The sequence below is a fragment of the Lygodium microphyllum genome, chromosome 13, assembly GCF_053477565.2.
Source record: "Lygodium microphyllum isolate KBCC chromosome 13, Lygodium_microphyllum_v1.1.10, whole genome shotgun sequence".
NCBI classification, from domain to species: domain Eukaryota; kingdom Viridiplantae; phylum Streptophyta; class Polypodiopsida; order Schizaeales; family Lygodiaceae; genus Lygodium; species Lygodium microphyllum.
In genome coordinates, this window is record NC_141147.1 from 32,490,683 (window position 1) to 32,507,491 (window position 16,809).

The 16,809-nt window shown below is 40.9% G+C and overlaps 1 protein-coding gene across 1 annotated transcript in view; it reads left to right on the forward strand.

Annotated features, from left to right (window-relative positions):
• Nucleotides 1–16,809, forward strand: part of PTAC5 (plastid transcriptionally active 5) — a 96,309-nt gene that overhangs the window by 30,612 nt on the left and 48,888 nt on the right. The window contains exons 3-4 of the mRNA XM_087690923.1: nucleotides 13,501–14,115; nucleotides 14,221–14,363. Coding sequence (XP_087547049.1) covers nucleotides 13,506–14,115; nucleotides 14,221–14,363 — 753 coding nt within the window. The 5' untranslated portion in view covers nucleotides 13,501–13,505. The remainder of the gene's footprint in view (nucleotides 1–13,500; nucleotides 14,116–14,220; nucleotides 14,364–16,809) is intronic.

The following is a 16,809-nucleotide window of genomic DNA, read 5'->3' on the forward strand; positions in this document are numbered from 1 at the left end:
ACACTTTTCCTTGATATAGGACATTAGACTTCCAAAGCTAGACAAATCTTTCCCGCCACTTCTTTTTACTGTCCCTATGATGCCATAGCCTATTTACTTTCCCCATGACCCATCTCTTGGCTTCCACCATCTGATGATATATTTGATTAGCTGACCTTTTTCCAAAATCATCAGGAAGCACAAACATCCAGTCATGCGAAGGCTCCAGCGGCTGTAACACAGGCAAAGGAAAAAACCTTTGAAGACTGTCCTGTATGGACGACCAAATGTCCCTGTATCCACGAGGCACCCTAAAGTACTGACGAATACGCCTAAAGGAATAAAGACGGGGCTGCCCAGGAATAACACCATCACGGACTGTCTTCAACCCCAACCTAGACATCCGATTGAACTTGTGTCGCTGCAAATCTTTTTGTGGCCAATCCAACAACCTTGAGGAAGTCAAAATTTCTCATTGTAGCGAATTTTCCTCTTTACGATTATTCCCAAACTGCAAAATGAAGCATCTCTTGCCAAGAAGCTATCAAATGAGAAAGGAGAAAAGATTGGGAGACCTTTAAAGGGCTTGTAGAATTAAGCGCATGCCACCAAGAAGAATGAATAACCGTGCTACCATGAGAGATGCCAGTCTTTCCTATGAAGAATTTGGCAATGTCTGACCAAGGATGACACTGAATACATAGACTCTGCAATAGGGATAGCCTCAAAGTGGCCATATGCAAATTGACATCTAGCAAAGTTGCACCCCCCATCCTTTTCGGAGTGATCACATGCTGCCAGGAGATCCATACCTGCCCCAAACGATTGCATTTATTTTTCGAGAGCATAAATTTGATAGATTGAACCAAATCCAAAATGGACTTCTTAGTCCAAGGAAGCAATGGTAGAAAGAATGAGATCATATCGATCATAATGCATTGAGCCACTTTTAGTCTAACATGTAGTGGCCAACTCTGGGATTTCCAGTACATGAACCTGTCATGAATTCAGGAGGCCATCCAATCCAGCAAGGCTCGGGGAGCAACCTCCACACCATTAGGATATCCCAAGTGTCTGGTTATATTACCCCTTGTGATCACAATTCCATTCCAGGCCAAGGCTTGCAGATCATTCTCCGTACAGGAGAGAAGGGTGGATTTCTGAGTATTAATGTGAAGACCCGATACCAAAGCAAAAAGATTCCAGGCCACCATTGCCCATACGTCCAATGTACTTTATGTGCCGACTTTGGGGTACCATCTCCTTTCGGTACACAAGATTTGTGCCCTCAGTCTTTCGGTTGAATTTGATGAGGAGACTTTTTGGATTCTTGATCCTGGATCGAGTCAGGTTCTTTCTTCAGGTTATGAGGAGAATGGAGTCTACAAGTTGCGGTCTTCTTCTGCCTTGACTTCTCTTCTTCGTACCTCTCAAACTCAGTCCGAGCTTTGGCATGCTCTGTTTGCAACCTCAATTATGATTACCTTCGGAAGGTGTCAAAGGGACAGCTTGTTCGAGGTTTGTCGGATATTGTGGTGAGCCAGTAGCTTTGTGTATCTTGCATGCATGGGAGACTCGTAATGTTGTTCCCAATAAGGCTTGGAGGCAATCTTCCGCACCCTTGGAGCTTGTTTCTACTGATCTTTGTGGATTGATGAGGACGGAGTCCCTTTGAGGTAGCTTATATTTCATGCTAATTGTGGATGATTACAGCAGGATGACATGGGCTTATTTCTTGAAGTTGAAGTCGGAGGCTTTCTCCAACTTTAAGGATTGGTTGCTCTTTGAGGAGAACCGATCGGGCCGGAAGATGAAGACCTTACCATTGGATAAGGGCAGAGAATTTGTTTCTAATGAGTTCTCTCGTTTTTGTGCAGATGGTGGTATTCACCAGGAGTTTGCCAATACAAACCCCTCTCAAGAGAATGGCATCTTGGAGCAGAAGAATTACAGTGTGATTGAGACGGCACATACCATGATGGAGCATCGTCAGACACCTTAGTGTTTATGGGCAAGCACACCACACTGAGCTTGTTTACACTAATTGCTGTTTGATGACTCGTGTCATGCAGGATCATGAGCCCACTTTTGTATAGGAGGCTTTACATCATGATCATTGGCATAAAGCAATGGAGCAAGAGCTAGAGTCGATTGAGAGGAATGACACTTAGTATCTTGTGCCGAAGCCTGCTTATAAGAAAACCATTGGAGTCAAATGGGTCTTTAAGACCAAGTACTGCAGTGATGGCACATTGGACAAGCACAAGGCTTGCCTTGTTGCTAAAGGTTTTGCTCAGTGCCCAGGCATTGATTTCCATGATACTTTTGCCCCTACAGCTTGGATGGCTACTATTTGCGTAGTTCTTACCTTGGCTAGCCATAGGAGATGGCCGGTATCAGCTGGATGTGAAGTTTGCCTTTTTGAATGGGGAGTTGAAGGAGGAGATTTATGTTGAGCGGCCTCTTGGCTTTGGTTCTTCTAATGGTAAGCTATATAGGATGCTTAAGGCTCTCTATAGCCTTAAGCAAGCTCCTCGTGCTTGGAATGAGAAGATTGACTCTTTTCTCTAGAAGAAATTACGGTATCTGCGTTCCAAAGCTAACCCCCAGTTGTATGTACATACCTCCAGTGGAGGTCGTGTGTTGTTTGTCCTTTATGTGGATGACTTGATTGTGACAGGTGACCATACTCAAATGGTTGAGCAGATGAAGGCAACACTTCATGAGAAGTTTGAGATGACGGATATGGGACTTCTTCACTTCTTTCTAGGTCATGAGATCTATCAGACTCCAAGGGCAATCTTTGTTTCCCAGTAGCGGTATGTACAAGAGTTCTCGGCTACGTGTGAGTTGGAGGGATGCAAGTCTCTTTTGTCTCCTATGGACCCCAATTGGAAGGCCATAGTCCATTCCGCTTCTCCTTTGGCAGATGCTACCTGTTATAGGCAGTTGGTTGGCTCCTTGATCTGGCTTCTTGACTTATGTTATGTTGTAGGTGTGCTGGCTAGGTTTATGAGTGAACCCAAGATGGTGCATTGACAGACTGTCCAGAGAATTTTGCAGTTCCTACGGGGAACTCTTGAGCTTGGGATCTATTATCCTGCTTGTACATGTGCTACAGACTTGGTACTTACAAGATGGAGTGATTCAGATTGGGTTGGTAATGTGGATCATTGGAGGTCCATGATAGGCTATTGTTTTACCTTGGGTGCTGGTGTTGTTTCGGGAGCAGCAAGAAGCAACCCATGGTTGCTCTCTCTTCGATTGAGGTGGAGTATCGGGTGGTGTCTTCTACTACATGTGAGACAATGTGGCTTTGTTGGCTCTTGGAGGAGCTTGGCTTCTTGCCGACAGGTCCTATTGTTCTGCAATGCGACAATGAGAGTTGCATTGCCTTGGCGAGGAATCATGTGTTTCATGCTCGAACAAAGCATATTGAGATCATGTACCATTTCATTCGGAAGAAGATTCTGGATGAGGCCATTTTCCTAGTCTATTGCAAGACATAGGACAATCTTGCAGACTTGTTTACTAAGGCGCTTCCCTAGGGTTTACTTTGTTAGTACTCGAGATCCCTTAGCCTTCTTCTCAAACAACCCCTTCCAAAATAAACTAGTCATCCAGGGGTCGCGATCACTAATGATAGACTTTGGCATACCATGATACTTAAAGATGTGCTGCAAAAACATTCGTGCCATATGATCAATCTTTTTTGTCTTTCTCACCGGAATGAAATGGGCTTGATGCTAAACCCACAAATGATAGTCGATATCCCATCATTCCTTGTAGGTGTCTTAGGAAGCTAAAAAATAAAGTCCATTGCAATGCTTTGCCAAGGCCTATCTAGAATAGGCACATGTTACAACAAACCCGGCATCTTTTGCCTATCATGCTTTACCTTTTGACATACTATGCATGTCTTAACAAACTGTTCTACATCATGCCTCAAAGCTGGCCAATAAAAGAAATGCTCCACTGCCTTGACCATAGCATCTATACCTCTGTGCCTTGCATACAGAGGAGCATGATTTTCAATGATAACTCTAGGCCTTAACTGCTTTGTGACACACAATCGTCCATGCATTATCAGAAATCCATCTCTTAGCACAAAGTGTTCATGCCTTTGGCCATTGCAAAGCTGATCATAAACATTAGCAAAGTTTGAATCAACAACATATTGCTCTTTCATGGCATCCAACTTAGTGTGATAAACCATGTTGACGGCTGAAATTTGTGGCTTACATGACAGTGCATCAACCACAATATTCTTTTTACCATCAATATATACAATTTGAAAATGAAACATAGAGAGAAAATTTGCCCATCTCATATGCTTCTCTGACAACTTTGTCTATGTCAGAAAGTACCTCAAAAGTTTGATGATCTGTTTGCACTGAAAAATCACCCCCCAACTAATAATGTTTCCACGTAGACAGTATATGAATTACAGCCAAGAGCTCTTTCTCATAGACCTGCAAATTCTTTTTTGCACTATGGAGAATTTGATTCTCATAAGTTACAACTCGGCCGTCCTGCACAAGAACAGCCCCAATGCTTTTACCACATGCATCACATTGAACTATGAATGACTTTCTTAGATCGGGCAACACAAGCACATGATTTGAAGTCATCTTTTCCTTCAACTTTTCAAATGCTGAAATTTCCACAGCTGTCCATCTAAATGGCACATCCTTCTTCTGCTAGGCATGCAATGGAGATGCAATTTCAGCAAACCGGCGTACATACTTTCTGTAGTAAGAACATAAACCCAAGAAGCTGCGGATCTGATGCACATTCCTCAAAGGTGGCCATGATTGTATTGCCTTAACCTTTGCAAGGTTCATGTGAGTACCATCAACCGATACAATATGCCCCAAAAGTGGATTTCATGCAAGAAGAATTCACTTTTCTTGTCATTGATAATCGGCCTATGGTCACGCAGTTCATTGAACACAATGTCCAAGTGTTTTTTATGCTGTACCTCTATTCTTTGAATAGACAATCATGTCATCAAAGAAAGTGCCCACAAATCCTCTATGTGGTCCTTGTTCAACCATAGCATGAAAAATCATGCTTCCACCAAAATATCCCAGCTGTTCCATCATAGTATGCATGCTCGGTTGTCCAAAATCCATTGGATTGGCACTTCCGTGATGGCCTTGTATTTGCATTTGTTGCCCCATAGGTACCCGACTGTTTTATTTCATTAGCATCTTTGGGAGCTTTAAATGAAGGGTTTGGCATCATCTTCGATGTATCTTGTTGTCTCGAAGGTGTAAAAGATGTCTTCTTCTTCTTACCTTTGTTGTCCTTCTTTGGAGCATTCAAAAATTAGGTAATATTCAGGATCCTTTGCCAATTTAGCAAAGAGATTTGCTGCTGTTCTCATCGGGTTCTTGATCTGGTCATCAATCTCCTTATGCCCTGAAAGCCGTGCATCTTGCTCAATAGCAACATTTTCAGCTCGTTGTCCATGGTCCGAGCCTTGTCCAAGGTCAGACATTGCATTTTTTTCATTCCCATGTGAATGTTCATATTAAGAGGCATTATCACTGCTTGAGTCCATGTCATTGTATGAAGACATATTGTTGTAATTTCTCAATTGAGAGTAAAAATTCGCACTAGCATAAAGCTTTGTCTTGCAATTAGGTACCTTGGGCCCACCAAATCAAGGGATTGAGTGGTCATCCCGACTATGGAACCATGAAATCAGCCTTCCTTCTCGGATAGGATGGTAAATAACTTGATTAAGCACTATTTACAGTAGTTAACAAATTCACAAAACTGAAATGCACACTCTACTGTATAATCTTGGACAATTGACATCTTGTTGTCCCCAAAATCGGCGTCCATTTTGGTATTTGTTTAATTTAATTGAAGAAGAAGTTGATGTACAATGGGATTCTCCCAATTCCTTTTGGTATTCCAACTTTCCTTGCTGTCCAAAATGACCAACAAGTTTTCAAATTGATTTGCCCCTTGATTCGGGCAGTCAATTGGCCTTCACTCACTTTGATGGGGATGGAAAATGCCCCAAATTCATCGATTTACTAGTCCCTCCACTTGAATTTGACTGAAAGGAGCTTCAGCCCTGTTGAATCTAAGTCTTGGAGCTCCAATTCTAGTACGCTTTTTGAGGCTAATGCTAAACCCTAATTTCTGGTGCAGATTAGGATTTATATTAGAGAAATCTGAAATTTCTCAGCCTCTGGTGATCTCAATGCTGTAATCTTCAGAGCAAGGCTGGGAGATGAGAGAGAATGCTGAGAACATATAAAATTCAGACTTTCTTCACAAAGAATTAAAGAAAATCTGTCATTTACTGTTGTTGCATTGTCTCAACAGCTTGTAGACGTAAAGAACTGAATAAAATTAGTCATTTATTGCTGTCGCCCTATCTCAACAGCCTGTAGATGCTGTCACTTGCTGTTGGTTGGTCTTCTCCTGCCCTTGGCTACCTCAGAAGATCCTCCAATGGCTGCAAATTAGACCAACATCTCCTCCCTCTCTCTTGCTGAATCCACTCAACATGCCTCTCGCCAGTCTCTAAAGACGTTTTTTAAACTTGCATGGGCATTTTTGACAAGTGGCAGTCTTTCCAAATGGTTTTTTTAGCATTATCCGTAATTAAATATTAATTTTTAGTCTTTAAATACTAAAAATTAATCTAATAATTATTTTGGTTCCTTGAAAAATAATTTGACTAGCCAATAATTAAATTGGCTAGGCAACTTCCATTCTTGAGTGCCTCAGCGTCATCGTTGACTAGTAGATTGGCGTTAGATACCATTAAACGCCACTTATCTAGCGACATCAACTGACACTTATGGCGACATGAATGACCTAGGGCAACAACTAGCACTAGATACCACCAAGTTCATGTGTTGCATAACTCATAGTAACTTTTGCCTTTGACATCTCGTAATTTCCTCAGGTATTGGGCTCGTAAATTTACTCTAACCTCATTTACACCTCACATGTGCAACATTTACTTAAACATGTGGCAAAAAACTAATTCACATGTTAAGTGAGGTTTTAAAAATAAATGTTCTCATGACAGGTTCTATCAGCCCATTTGCATAAAGCATGATGTCTTTGTTGGGAATGCATGCCAAGTGGTCTCACGTGTGTTATGCTTGATTTCTCCAATCCACAATAGTTGCATAGCTACTTCTTTGATCCACCGGAGTCCTTGTATCCCTTGATTGGAGTGGCATGCCTCCAAAATGGATCCGATGCCATGATTAGGTAATGGGAAATTGGAATTTGGAAAGAGGATAAGTAATAAGAATATAGAAGAAGATTGAAGAAGGAAAAGAAGAAGAAGAATGGAACTTGGAAGAAGAATAAAGAAGAAGAAGGTTGGAAGAAGAAGAAGAAGGAAAGAAGAAACTTGGAAGAAGAACTTAGAACTTAGAAGAAGAAGGAGGAGGAGGCTAACAACTAATTATTAATTTATTGGTATATGAAACTAATTAACTAACTTGATTGAATTTGTTAAATTAAACTAAGTAAATAAATTATCTAATTAACCATTTGAATCTTACTACTATATTATTTTGTTTGTAGGTTTGAACTTTCAAAGGGTTTCTTGAATCTATCCCCTTTCCAAACTTTCCCTTTTTAATTAAAACCCCTTGTCTTGCATTTGATCACTCCCTCTCTCTTCCCCCTTCCCTTTTTAATTAAACCCTCCTCTCTCTCACGTGTAGACTGTCTTTCTCTCTCTCTCTTTCCTCTCCCTTTTTTAATTAAATCAAACTTTTCAGAAATGTCTCTTTCTTGCATTTTTTAAATCAAAAGTTTTTTTTTTCTCTCTCTCTCTCTCTTATATATATATATAAATATAATTATCTCTCCTTCTTTCTTTCTCTCTCTCTCTCTTCTTTGTCAATTAATTAAATATTTTAAAAAGATATTTAAAAATTTCCTCTCTTTTCATTAAATGTTTTTAAAACTCTTTTTACAAATTTTTAAACCATAGTTTTTCAGATACTTTGAGAGTGAGAGAGAGAGAGAGAGAGAGAGAGAGAGAGAGAGAGAGAGATTTTTGATTTAAAAAGACGGAGAAAGAGACGTTTGTGAAAAGTTTGATTTAATTAAAAAAGGGAGAGGAAAAAGAGAGCCTATACGTCAGAGAGAGTGGGCTTAATTAAAAAGGGAAGGGGGAAAGAGGAACGATTAAACGTGAGACAGAGAGGGTTTTAATAAAAAAGGGGAGGTTTGGGAAGCCCTCTCAAGGTTGAGAGAGAGAGAGAGAGAGAGAGAGAGAGAGAGAGAGAGAGAGAGTGAATAAACGCGAGACAGAGAGGGTTTTAATTAAAAAGGGAAGGTTTAGAAAGAGGGTAGGTTTGGGAAGCCCTCTCAAGGTTTAGGGCTTTTTGAATCTACAACCAAAATAATATAGTAGTAAGATTGACCATGCCTTAGGAAACACTATAAAAGACAATGTGCGAAGTTCTCGCGCATTGCTCAGGCGTTCTATACAAACCCATGGATGCTAAGGTAGTGTAACTTCATGCATGTGTAAATAGTTAGGCGTTCTATATGAACCCATGGATGCTAAGATACAATAATTTCATGCATGTGTAAAGAGAGAGAAAGAGGGGTTGGTGGAAGTCTATTCCGGCCATTGTGAGAGAGGAGGCTGCTAGAGAGCAAGGAGAGGTTGCTGATGTGATTTGCAGCCATAGGGATTGGTCCTATAACATGTGAGAGCAGTTTGGAGCCCTTTAGGAGCAAGTGATAGCAGCCCAAGGTTCTTTTGGTGTAGATGACAACATACAAGAGGGGGCATCAGCCTTTCTGAAGGTGCTAAGTTGTATGTGACAGCTTCCATGGCTGTTTAAACAAGGCAATAGTAGTTTTTTCAACATTTCTTGCGATGAAACTATGAAATTTCTCTCTCTATAGCATTCTCTCTCATCCCCTAGTCATCTCTCAAGTTATCTTAGCAAGATCTAGCCATTTGAGTCATCGTAGGTGGAAATTTTAGAAAATCTTTGCTGTAAATCCTAATTTACGAAAGAAATTGAGGTTTGACAACCACCTTGGGATGCATGCTCAGAATTGAGCGCCTAGGACTTGAATTTCAGCGGCTGAAATTAGGAATTTTAGGGAGATTTCGGAGAGCTGCCATCCAATATCAGATTTGGGGCTGAATTTGTATTTCGAGGAGTAGGATGAAGGCTAATCCTTGAGCAAACCAAGGGGTAAATTTGTTTGGAGGCTTGCTGGTCATATGACACCAAGGCCCATTTGGATTAGCAGAGCAAGTGAGAGGATCTTAGTTGTACTCCATCTATTTGCAATAAAAGTTAAAGAAATACCACAAGGGGTGTCAGTTTTGGGGCCAATAAGTTGTCCATTGCTCAAGATTAAAGTGGTAAAGTGTGTGTTTTTAGTTTATGTGAATTCTATGCTTGTTGTAATTAGTATCAAATCATGTTATTTATCACCCTGTTTGAGGAGAAAGACTAGTCTCATGGTTCTATCGCCAGGAGACCATCAATTGTCTTGACTTGGTGGGCCTGAAGCACCTGATTGAAGGTTAGAAGCTTTGCTCTAGTGTTCAAATTGTATTCATTTGAGCATTACAACGAGAATGTCTTCAAATAGTGAGATAGGATCAAGTAGGGATGATGTCTCTCAATCTGAAAATTCCCAAGTGTTGGGAAAAATGTAGTGCTTGATCTTGGACAAGGTACCTGGCTTGGACAACAAGCTGATAATGTTGGTTTAGACCAAAATATGGGTCCTTCTAGGCCTTCAAAAGTTGACGACTAGCAAGAGTAAGAGGAATTTGATGGCTATTTTAAAGATCAGCTGATGAAAGTAGCTAAAATGTTTGTGTAATTGGCAAATTATCCTCAATTTATGCACTTTTTGAATTCCTTAAAGGAGGGTAGTAAAGACAAGAAGAGGAATTTGTCTTTCAAGAGATTCAGGACAACAAGATGCATTGAAGGAAGTGCCAATATAACAACATGATGTTCCAAATGTGTGCAGTGAGCACAAGCAAATGATGCTAGTGGGGCAATTGATGCATATGCAAGGCCAACTTGGAAGTGCCAATTCAATGTTTTTTGGAGAGTAGGACATTTATGTAATTATGCGGCAGTCATGTTACTTTGGTGTTGGCACTAGTTTTCATGCTATGGTAGGTTAGGGACCGCATACAGGGATCTATGACACAACTCCTTGTCATATGCAGCTACCAATGCATGGTATGCAAGGCCCGATGTATTGAGGTATGGCTGGTAATATGCATAACCCCATGTATAACAATGTCGGCATGATGGTTGGGGCACAAAGTGGCAAGTTTGACAATAATATGCAGCCCATTGTGTTTGGACTCATGGTATCAATGCTGGTTATGCAAATGCTTCGTATAGTGCTGGTTATGAGGAAAAATGCAGCTAGTAATGCATGCAATGTATGGAAAAATATATCTTAGTATGGCTGGTAATATGCAAATTCCCATGCACAATCACATTGTAATGGTCCAAAGTATGCAAACAAGAATGTTTCCCAATGCATTTGGTGCTCCTAGCATGTTAGGCACACATGAGGGGCTAGTCAACTGGATGCAATGTTGCAAATTAGCTAAGTTGGAATTGCAGCAGTGTGAAAGTATAAAGCATCACAATGCTTGAGGGAAAGAAAAGCCTACACAACTTAGTGGTGGTTGGAGGGAAGTAAAGTTAGAGGTAAAGTTTCCATATGCTGTTTGGTGAAGCTTCAACATTGTTTTATCAATAGATGCAAAGTGGATGGAAGAGGATAACTAAGTAGACTATCCTTAGTTGTTGCAACTTTACCGAGATGCCTTTCAGTTAGAGCCGACTTTGGTTTGGGCTCAGTCACGTTTAGCAAAGCAGAGGTTTGGAGTATTTCTTGATGCTGAACATGGAAGTAACACTTCCACTCCTCTAGTTGTGGACAATTCTCATATTAGAGTGGTAAGGTATTGGACAAAAGTGCTCGTATGTTGCCCGATGGCCTGTGAAGAAATGCTCTAAACACAAAAAGCATAAAACCAGTCGTACGACAAAGCACAGACTAATAAAGTTAGAACACAGTTAGGGTTAGGGTTAGAGTAACTCAGAGATAGTGAACACAATGAATAATAAAGTGTATGAATAATGAATATATAGTGCTCGTGCAACAAACACACTATGCAATGAATATTGAACCTCGAACTCTTGTATCTCTGGGATAAAGGGAGAGGTTACGAGTTGTAGAGTGTGTTGTACTTTGAACGGATCCTGAATTGCAGCAAAAGTAGCATCCGAGTGTCAAATACCATCAAACATAACCAAGGAAGGTTGGATTTGATGTAGATGGCAATGCAAGAGAGAGAAAGACCAAAAACGTAGGTACTTGAGGAGAGAGAAAATCTGCACAATAGCTATTAGGTGCAAATGCAACAAAAAGTGGTGAGAGAATGTCAAGGCGGCAGCCAGAAAACCAAAATGCAGCATTCAGAGGAGAGAGAAGATCTTGTCGATAGTTGCCAACAGAGGGCGACATCATCCAATTGTAGGCGACAACACCCAACTATAGGCGATAGATCTTGGGACCTGGCAACAACAACAAACATGCGAGGAAGGTTGGAATCAATCAGGCACCAAATGGTAGTAGATGGCTGGTGGAAGCTCTGATTGTGATGTCCTCCGCGAATGGGGTGTGGGCAGCAGAGTTATGGCTCTTGAAACATGCAAAAACAAGATTTTGGTAGAGTGGTGGGCTGCATGCATATTTACAGAAAGTTTGGGGCACCCAAGTTACGGTTTTGCATGTGGGACATAGTAACTCTCTAGGATTGCATTTCTTTTTAAAATAAGAGGTCTTCTTCATTAATTAAGTATGTTTTGGGGTTGTTTATGTCAAGCTAGTGCATTTTTAGCTCAACATGGCCTGCTAGGACTTGCAAAGGCAATGAAATGGTTTTTTTTTTTTGGGGGGGGGGGGTAAGTATTTGTGCCCATGGGGGAAATAAGGAATGGTTAGATTCCTATAAAACAGAGAGCTATCCCAACCACTTGTGGGTATTGACAAAGAAAATTTGGAGATAAATGTGTAATGTTGTTAGATCTTGTCATGGAGATTGCCATATAAGCTGCCATGAATATGGTAGATCCAAGTCAACTACTTGCTGAAGAAGGAAAAGGGATAAATAAATATAGAAAAATAGAATGCCAATGCATGGGGTAATACAAGGGGGAATACAGAATGTTATGCTCAAGCAAAATGCTATGCAATGGTACCACTTGAACTGTACCCTTGTAGGGGAATTGTTCACTTTTTTGCCAAGTGCTCTTTTACGATCACGATCATCAAGATGCAAATGGATGATGATAAAAAGTACACCCTGTCCTGCCCTGTCGTGGAACGTGTCCTGTTGTGACAGGACCTTGCATGGGAATGCCCTCACCCTAGATTGTGTTTGGGTTGGGTCCTGCATTTTGGAATGGCATCCCAATGTCCCTTGAGTCCCGTCTGACTATGGATTCCATGGCACAACTGAAAAGTGAAGGTTCATTAAATACATAAACTTAGTACAGATCTGATCATTTTGATGAGGCTACCAACTTTTCTAACTGGGACATGGCCAAAATCTCTTCTTTTTGGGAAGATACTATTTAAAAACTGCACGACCTCTTTTTCATTCAAAGCAGATTCAGCTGTGACTGAATTAAATATAAACCTAATGTGGGCCATTAGCTATCAGTTGTGAATTGTTTCTCTTCACCCCTCTCCTGTACAAAAGCTTGTGTCCATGTATGGCTGTGAGCTGCTCTGAAGACAACATTCAATATTGATTTCAGGTTCTACAATGGCTGCTCTCTATTTATGTCTTCTAGCTTGTAAACTCTGATCTCATACATAGCCCACTCTATGCCAATCTTAATCTTGTATTAGAGTGGTCATTAAAGCTTTGCACACAAACACTCGTGCTGTGGTTAGTCCACGTGTCACTGTCCTGTCCTTGGACCCACTGAGACCATCAAGAAAAAACCTCACGATGTGCAGTCACTTCCGAAGGGGAGCACTAGTCTTCTTGTGCATTACATATGTTGTTGGATTGTGAGATGGATCTAATACTAGGTAAGTCAACTCCCCAGGTATTTCCCAAATATGTAATCATTATCTCTTTGTTGTTATTGGATCTTTGTAATCGATTCTTTACAGTTGGGATAAATTGTGCTGTGCTTTCAATTGCTTGAATATCTGAGTGTGACTTGTAATCACAAATTTCTATTTTGAATATTCCCATGCTACATTTCTGCATGTTTCCAACAAAAATAGGCTGTTTTATCCTTCAAAAGTCAGCTACAAACAGGAAGGAAACACTGTACCATACAAACTGAAGAAGCAGTTCTCTATCCAATTTAGTGATTATTGCAATATTCTAAATTAACATATCTATTGCATTTACTGCTCTGCACTTGTTACATTTTTTTGATTTTAAAAGTTTCAATTTTGTCCAAAGGGCTAATATACTTGTTTTGCTTATAGGAAAAATGTCATTCACTCAAAGCAATGGTCTTCACTCCCCACTCATCTATCAGCATCAGTCATTACTGGCACCAAGTAGGGGTGGAAGAAAAATTGGTGCCAATCTTGGTTTTTTGAAAAGTGATTTTTTTGATCATCCAACATTCTATTACTTTTGTAAACAACTTTCTGGTACTTCAAAGGCCTCTTCAACATCTATTACCATGGGAGTACTTAATGAGGAGGAAAGATGGGAGAGGGAGGAAGCTCGCTGGTTAAGAGAAGAGAAGAGATGGTTACGAGAGGAGGAAAGGTGGTATCATGAGGAAGCTAGATGGAACAAGGAGCGTGAGGCTCTACTAAAACAATCTGCTGCTTATGAAGAGGAGATAACTCTGTTGAAAAAGGAAATTGCAAGGCTAGAAATGCAAATAGCAGACGAGAAGCTCAAAGACAGGGCCAGTCCTGATCTCATCATGACTTTGACAAGTCTTTTGCAGTCCTTGAAAACAAGCAGCATCATTGAAACTGGTGGCTTTGTGAACCCAGCTCAAATACCGAGTGCTGTGTCACCTGCTGCTAATATCAGTACTCCTAGAGCTGACCTATCCTCGCAGTTTGCAGCTACGGGACATGGTGAGAGACTGCCATTGACTCCATTGATTGAACGTACAACTGCCATGGAGTCTGGATCCACTAGATGAGAATTAAAGGAACATCCCTCAATTTCTTTGAACACAGGCTCAAAGAGCTCTGCTGTGCCGCCTGGAAGCGCTAAGCCAGAAGTGAAGGCCGAGCCTGCAATTTCTTCAAAAAAAGATTCAAAGAGCACTGCCAAAACTTTAAAGAGGGGTGCAGAAGGAGATGATGTGAAAGAAATGCAGGTATGATTCTAGCCACTATAAAGTCCTTATTATCATGATTTCTATATTGTCATGTATGTTACAAGTTTTCCAAACACGTGTGCATCTTGCTATATGGAATTGGCTCTAGGCAGTTACTATTCAGTTAGGGGCCAAACACTGTTACTATCATGTATTATAGAAGCTGTCTTTCCATAGCTACCAGGAATGGGGAACAGGAATGGCGAATAACATAGGGATGGGGAGGCCCCATCCAAGAATGGGAGGGAATGGCATTTTAAAATGTACATTTTAAGAAACTGAAATAACATTTGAAAACCACACGAAGGCACTAGCATCCCTTTAGAGACCATGTGAAGGGGCTCCACCATGGCTAGGGCACTCAACATTCACTTCATCCACTGTGACAAGTCTTTAAGTGAGCTTTGCCATATCCAGCTTGCTTGCGAAGAAGATGCCATTGATGGTTGTGGGAAATTATATAGCTTGGCTGGTTATTACAGCCTGCATTGTTTTGTGTTGTATGTAAACACAAGCAAAATTGTACAAAAAAGCATCTCTTGCCTGTGAGCCTCAGCCGAGTCAAACGGGACAATAGGAGCTCTGACATTCCGTTTATCACGTGTTCTGATGGAGGAGGCAGCTCTTTCATTCAGGTTTTAGATGTGTCCACACTGGCCGAGGTTAACTTCCAGCCTGCATTTCTTTTTCAGTGGCCAGTGGGGTGGGCAGCCTGTGTTTATTACGGGTGGCCTGTTGATTGTTTTTGCCAGCATCATTCTATTGCTTTTATGCTGTTCAGCCAGCATAATTAGGGCTCTTGGAGCAGGTTGGGGAGATTTGGTTGTTCTTGGCTATACATAGCCTACCCCCTCAGCTGGCTGGTCATTCTGTCTTGCAGGTTTCAGCTCACTCTAATGTTCAGGACTTTCCTTTGTCTTCAGTGCTGCCATTTGTCATCAGCCTGATCTGGTGCCCTTACTGATGCCTTGGGCTGTGTGGAAGGATTGATCAGTCCTCCTTGTATTCAGTAATCTTTGAGAGTTTAATGCAGATTTTCTTCCAGTGCAGTCTTTTCTTCCCTCATCTCTCTGTGTTTACGTTTTCTCATTGTTGCACAATCTCACATGGTATTAGAGCCAAAGTAAGGACTTTGAGATTCTATGAAGAGAAGGCTGTACTTACCTTGTTGTTTGGAGCAGATTTGTTGTGAAGAATGAAGATTTTCTGCATTGTTTGAGCCTTCTATGAAGTGTGCAAGACAAGTATGACTTCCTTTTGCAAGGTGTAGCTAATTCTTCCTCCATTCGGGCATCGCGATGCCCAAATGCAAATTTTCCTAGTGTATTTGCAGGTTTTCAAAGTTGGATTACTACTGATTAAATGCTTTTGGTGATTCCGGAGAGGAGCTTCTCCATTCTTCTTGAATCTTGTGATAGGCAGTCACACCTATCAGACCATTGCGAAGAGCAATGCAAAGATCAACATTTAGAGCCTTGTTCTCCCTCTGTTAGATTGAGAAGATTGGACCCCCCTTCTCCCCCTCGTGCTTCTCTCCGTGTTTCTTGTAGGGCCCATGCTTTTGGCCCTTGCATTGCCATGATGATACCTCTTGTTCAGGTGTCTTTGCTTCCTTTCTTACCAAAAGAGGATTGACTTGATGGGTTGGACTACTCCCTTTGGTTCGCTAAAGTGGAGTGCATCGTTGATACCTTTGATATTTGGAATTTTGTTACCACCCTTGGTCCTTGTCCAATGGAGGATCCTTGCATTGATTCTACAAGACCATTGCCTATGACATCACCTTTCGAGAAGAAGCTTCAGATGCTCTAAGTTGATGATTCTCCTTCTATGCAAGAGCGCATCAACCAAATGGAGGACAAATGGGATGAGCTTGCAAGTTGCATCTATTGGTCAGAAAATATTTGCAGAGGATATGACAATGTTCTAAAAGCTGTCTTAGGCGCATCTTTCGGTCTAATGTGTATCTAATGATAGCCACTTTTCAAATCTATATGGCTAAATATGGCTGTCCCTTGCAATTTATCCATAATATCATCAATCTGAGGAATTGCAAAGTGATTCTCTTTTGTGATCTTGTTCAGAGCACGATAATCAATGCACATATGCCATGAACCATCCTTTTTCTGTACCAAAAGCACTGGAGAACAAAAAAGAGATGAGTTGGTCTGAATCAGCCCTTTTTCTAACAGCTCATTTACCAAACTCATAATCTTCTCATGTTGGGCCGCACAGACTCTATAGGGTGGCTTATTAGATGCGCTACTTCCAAGGATAAGATATGTTCCATGATCTTTTGGCATTTCAAGTGGTAGCTATCTTGGAAGTGACTGAGAGAAGCAATCAACATACATTTTTAGAAATGACATACGATCCTTCTTTTACTTAGACATGTTTCCAACATTCTTACTATCATATTTATCCTTAGTAAAAACCAAGTACGTTG